Genomic DNA, 5,034 nt, shown 5'->3' on the forward strand with positions numbered 1-5,034 from the left:
AATTTCCTACAAGAATATGAAAAGAAATTTGCTAAAAAGTCAATTAATAAAAAAATTCTTTTTTTTTTTAGTAGAAGCTTAATGTAAAAATGAAAAATTGCAAAGCGGAGGACCTTCCCATTAATATAAAGAGCTCATATTTGGTGTGTATATTCTAGAGGGGTCTAGCAATCGATTTTTCGGAGTACCAAATCAAAAAAAAAATTTTCGATTTTTTTGACCCACCCTAATATATATGTAATTATTTAATAATACTAGTTTGTAGAAAAAATGAGCTAATATTTTAAGATAAAAAACATACAAACAAAAGATAACATTATATAGTAGTAGTAACTATGTACATATTTTTAATTTAATAACTTCAATCAAAACAAATACATATTAGTCATTTTAATCTTCTTCTTCATCAGCTTTAAGAATAGCTTGAAAACTAAATGGCATAAAAGCATAACCAGCACCTTCATAGATTTTACTCATAAATTCAACCCTAAAATCGTTAAAAAAAAACATAAAATAAATTAGAATAAAAGGCTTGATAAATAAAATCACTTCCAAAACTTACCAATGAAGTCGCAAAGTATGTAAAAATGCCGACAAACCCTCCATCATAACTAAAATGGCTATTGTAAAAAAACTCCATGCAATAAATAGTAAAAATATCAATGGTGGGCCAACATAGAAAGATGGTATTAAGAAAGCTATTGAAAATAATTGACCCCAAAGTACTTCTGAAAGTTCTGGAAAAAAAAAAAAACGAAAACAGTATTAAACTTTAAATAGTTTCAAGTCCTAAAAAAACTTACGAGCATGAGCCAATGATAAAGCCCACAAGCGCAAATACGAAGCAGTATGTGAAATCGTACTAAGAACATATTCAATAGTATGGATCGCTTGCTGAATAAGTATCTCTCCCATCGGTTCATCATCATGTCCTTGCCCACCACCGCCACCACCATGTTCTCCAGAGCTGTCTGCACCTGTTCCATTCTGATTCACCTAAATAAATAATCCCACATATTTAACTACACATAGAGAAAATAACACAGGGATTACTCTACATCTGGTAAATTTAACAATATATCTGGTAGAATCAACTAATTTCTGGTATTTTTAACTATATTTTATGATAAAATTTACCAGAAGTAAAAATTATCCCTGTCATTATTTTTATTCAATGTAAACTTACCATTTGAAGCTTCTTCTTTCGATTAATATGAATATAGATCGGTCTAGAAAACAACATCCATGGAATACACAATAGCGCAATAGCAACAAAACCCATTTGCAAATATTCTTGCGCCTCAAACATATGCTCCTTGCAACCTTCCAACGGTGGTGTAGACTTAAACAGCATCATATTAATGAACATAATTAATACCGATGGAGCACATCCAGGTGTATTCTCCAACACATCAGTTTCAGCAGTGTACTTAATCCACTTGAAAAACATCATAAATGCCATATATCCAAAAAGCAACAACAAGAACAAAACTTGTGGCAAAAACTCCATAAATATACTTCCCCATCGACGGAAATGAACATGATTAACTACACTCATACAAACTCCAAAAAACATATGAGTCACTCCAAAAACAATGGAGAGTTTCATTTTGTAGGAGTTTTGGAATATGATCTTGTTTTCAGCCAATTGCCAAATTGGATCCATGCCCAAGTGATAAACTCCAACTGTGTAGTTCTTGGGATTCAACTGTAAAGTGGGATTATCCTTGATAGTAGAATAGTTATAGTGGACTCTCCAACCAGAACCGAATATATTCATCGACTTGGAAAACAAATCATTGTAAATGAATCCGGTGTAAAGAGAAAACATTCCCATAAGTAGAATTATATAACGTCCACCAAAGAAGATTGTCCAAATCTCTCCACCACCTCGCATTTTTGACAAACCCTTTTCCCAAATAACCATCCAAGCTCCAAACATCAACATAATCAATCCATGGCCAACGTCTCCAAACATAACCGCGAATAAAAATGGAAACGTAATGATCGTGTACAAAGCCGGATTCACCTCACGATACGAAGCTATAGCATAGGCATCAATGAGGTTTTGAAAGCCTTGGGTAAACTTATTTGTTCGATTATAAGTCGGTGGTTGTTCATTGGTATTGATCACATTCAAAAACGATGGAATTGAGTTCCCGACTTCATTAGAACCACGAGCTAAGGCATTTTGAACAACCATCATGTCGTTTGTTGGAACCCAACATTCACCGATCATACATTTTTGTGTAACGTCGATATTGAAAAGATTAAGAGTAAAGTAGATAGCTTTCATTTTCTTCACCATGATTGACCAAGTCGATAGATTTTTTGAAACAGTTGCCAAAACCCTAGAACGATGATCATCGGTTTGATTTAATACCATTTTCAAGTCTTCCAAACGTGTTCGAACACCTTTAATCATTTCGTGACGTTCAGTATGAGAACTTGGACAAGGGTAAACAGCCGCATGAAAACCAGCGCAAACCTTCTTAATACGACTTTTAAGTTCTTCACCTTGAAAGAATGCTACAAAAACGGTTTTATGACTTTCATGCCCTGTCGAAGGGTCTTTAAACGGTTCATCTAAATTAACACGTCTCAAAAATACATTTCCACGTGATATACGCCAAAGCATTCTTTCAAAACTAAATAGTTTTTCCCGTTTAATAATTCCCGCAACAAAAGCTAATTCACCACGTCCACTTTGATTATTTAAAACTCCATGAATCGAATAACGACGATACGAATCGAAATTGGAATTTTCTTGTTCGGAAAAGAAACCTTCGGTATTTTCTAAAACTTGCCTAAGTTCAGTGAGTTCCATAAAATTTGATTTTAAATTGACTTCATTTTGATTAAGTTCCAACATTTCATTTTCGGTCTTTTCCAAATGTGCTTCTAAATTGATTATTTCACGGGGATTTGGGGCACTTGGAATATTGTCGATAAGTTCGGGAAGGACAATACCGTTTTTGGTAAGTTCTTTTTCGATGTAACGAATTTTTCGTTCTAATTCTTCGCAGCGACGAACTTCACCGACGAATTTTCGTTGAAATAAATTTAATCCATCGTTAAGCTGGAACGAAATGGAAATGAAACACATGTCGTTCGTTCGAATAGGTACTTACATCACGAAATTGAACACATCCAGCTTCTCCCAGTTCCGAAACTGATGCATAAGCAGCTTCAGGCTGGATGAAAAGTTGGCAAAGGGCCATTTGTTCACTGCGAAACATGTCGCCCATGATGAAATTTCTTTTAATAAGTCTGCTTCCACTTTAAATTCCCAGAAAATTATTGTGGAAAAATCCACTTTTTGCTGTCAAACCTCGAGGTATATCCAAAGTTCCCCTTGGAGGAGGTTTTAACTAGTCAAATTTTAAGTTGCAACTGCATTCAATTGCATTTTAGTTTTTGCTTTTAAAAACACTATCATTCTTTTTTATCAGAAAACCATCCTTAATCTTCAAACACCAGTGTCCACTTAACTTGTTTTGTTGATAACAATCTTATCAAGGTTTTATTTTGTTATTTAGGTAATGTTGGTACTTGAGATTTTTATTTTTCAAGTGCATCACGAGTTAGGAATTACGAGTTGATATTGTTCAATTCGATCTATTGAACAAAAAAATAGTTAAAAATATTAAAGCTTTCCAAGATTTAGGAGAGTAAAATAATGGAGGAATGCGTTTGCCATCTGTTGGATGTATAGAATATTCAATTGCTGTAAGAACGTTGTTTAAAGTTTTATAAATTTATCATTGGTTAAGTGGTTCTATATGAATTGTCTTTCACTTTGAATGGAAAGATTGAACAATTTAACTGGAAATAATATGTTATACAAATTAGCTGACCCGTCCCGACTTCGCACGACATTTTAGTTCTGTAAAAAAAATATAAAAACATTAGCTTACCCAGCTGACGCACAATGCGTATGGAAATGGTGGGCAAAATTCAATTTTTCAATTAGTTTACTCTGCAAAATAAAAACTGTTGTAAATATTATAATAACAAATTCTACAAATTTTGACGAAGCTTTCACGCCACCTGCCACGCTCACTTATTTATAGGTGCACATGTCACATTTTTCGCACTTGCCGCACTTGTCACACATGTCTCACACGATACCTGCCATAGAACCATTTTTGTTAAATTTAATTTTCTTTCAAAACACTAATTCTAATTCAATGAATTTTTTCTATACAAAAGCATAAAAGTATAAATTAAAGATAAAATTTTTTAAAACTAAATTTTTGGGCTTACAAAAATTTTGAACGTTTCAAAAATAAAATTTTTGAAACGGGAGTGAATTTTTTTTTTATTTTAGTTTTAAGTGTTGATTAATTACAATATTACATATTTAAAAAAAAATATATTTTTTTTTAAACGACTCTAAAGATTTTGAAAATATTTTTTTCTAAAAATGCATCTTAGTAAAAAAAATGGATATCTTTGTTTTGGAGCTAAATTGGAGTTTAAGATGTTGTTTTTTCCTTTACGTAAAATGTTAAACGGTTTTACACAACAAGAAATGCAACTGAAATACAATTATAAAAATATATTTTATTTGTTCCTCAAAGGTAAAACAAAACACGTCTTAAATGAATTTGAGCCCTAAAAAAGTATGCAACTTGAATTGTTTAATTAAGATTCATTATTGGAAAATAAAATTCACGAATGGGTCGCACGTACGTACATGCTTTTAGGTTAAGGTTTGCTGGAAATATGAATGCTTTTTAAAATATGAAAACAAAAAACTTAACAAATACATAATACAAAATATGGTTTAAGTTTACAAAAATATTTCTTTAAATGGTTTTGACCTTCAAACGAAGTATGGTTAAAGGGAACGGGTCGTTATTCTGTATTCCAAAATTCTGTATGACCAAAATTCTGTATCTGAAGAAAAAATTCTGTATGAACATAATTCTGTATTCCATTATTCTGCTTTTCTATTATTCTGTATTTCAAAATTCTGTAAATCCAAAATTCTGTTTTTGAAAATTCTGCAAATCCATTATTCTGCTTTTA

General features: G+C 32.0%; 1 protein-coding gene across 1 annotated transcript; it reads right to left on the reverse strand.

Annotated features, from left to right (window-relative positions):
• Window positions 1-311: 311 nt before the first annotated feature.
• LOC129915908 (V-type proton ATPase 116 kDa subunit a 1-like) lies at window positions 312-3,416 on the reverse strand. Its single transcript, XM_055995611.1, has 5 exons — window positions 3,132-3,416; window positions 1,187-3,079; window positions 804-996; window positions 563-737; window positions 312-487 (listed from the first exon to the last, which is right to left on the reverse strand). The coding sequence occupies exons 1-5, from the start codon at window positions 3,246-3,248 to the stop codon at window positions 391-393; spliced, it is 2,475 nt and encodes an 824-aa protein (XP_055851586.1). The 5' UTR covers window positions 3,249-3,416; the 3' UTR covers window positions 312-390.
• Window positions 3,417-5,034: the final 1,618 nt, after the last annotated feature.

Source organism: Episyrphus balteatus, chromosome 3 (genome assembly GCF_945859705.1).
Source record: "Episyrphus balteatus chromosome 3, idEpiBalt1.1, whole genome shotgun sequence".
NCBI classification, from domain to species: Eukaryota; Metazoa; Arthropoda; class Insecta; order Diptera; family Syrphidae; genus Episyrphus; species Episyrphus balteatus.

Coding starts and splice junctions, on each gene's coding strand:
- LOC129915908 (XM_055995611.1), bottom strand. CDS start 3,248: ATGGGCGACATGTTTCGCAGTGAACAAATGGCCCTTTGCCAACTTTTC. Junction 738..803: donor TTTATCATTGGCTCATGCTC/GTAAGTTTTTTT, acceptor TTTTTTTTCCAG/AACTTTCAGAAGTACTTTGG. Junction 488..562: donor CATACTTTGCGACTTCATTG/GTAAGTTTTGGA, acceptor TAACGATTTTAG/GGTTGAATTTATGAGTAAAA.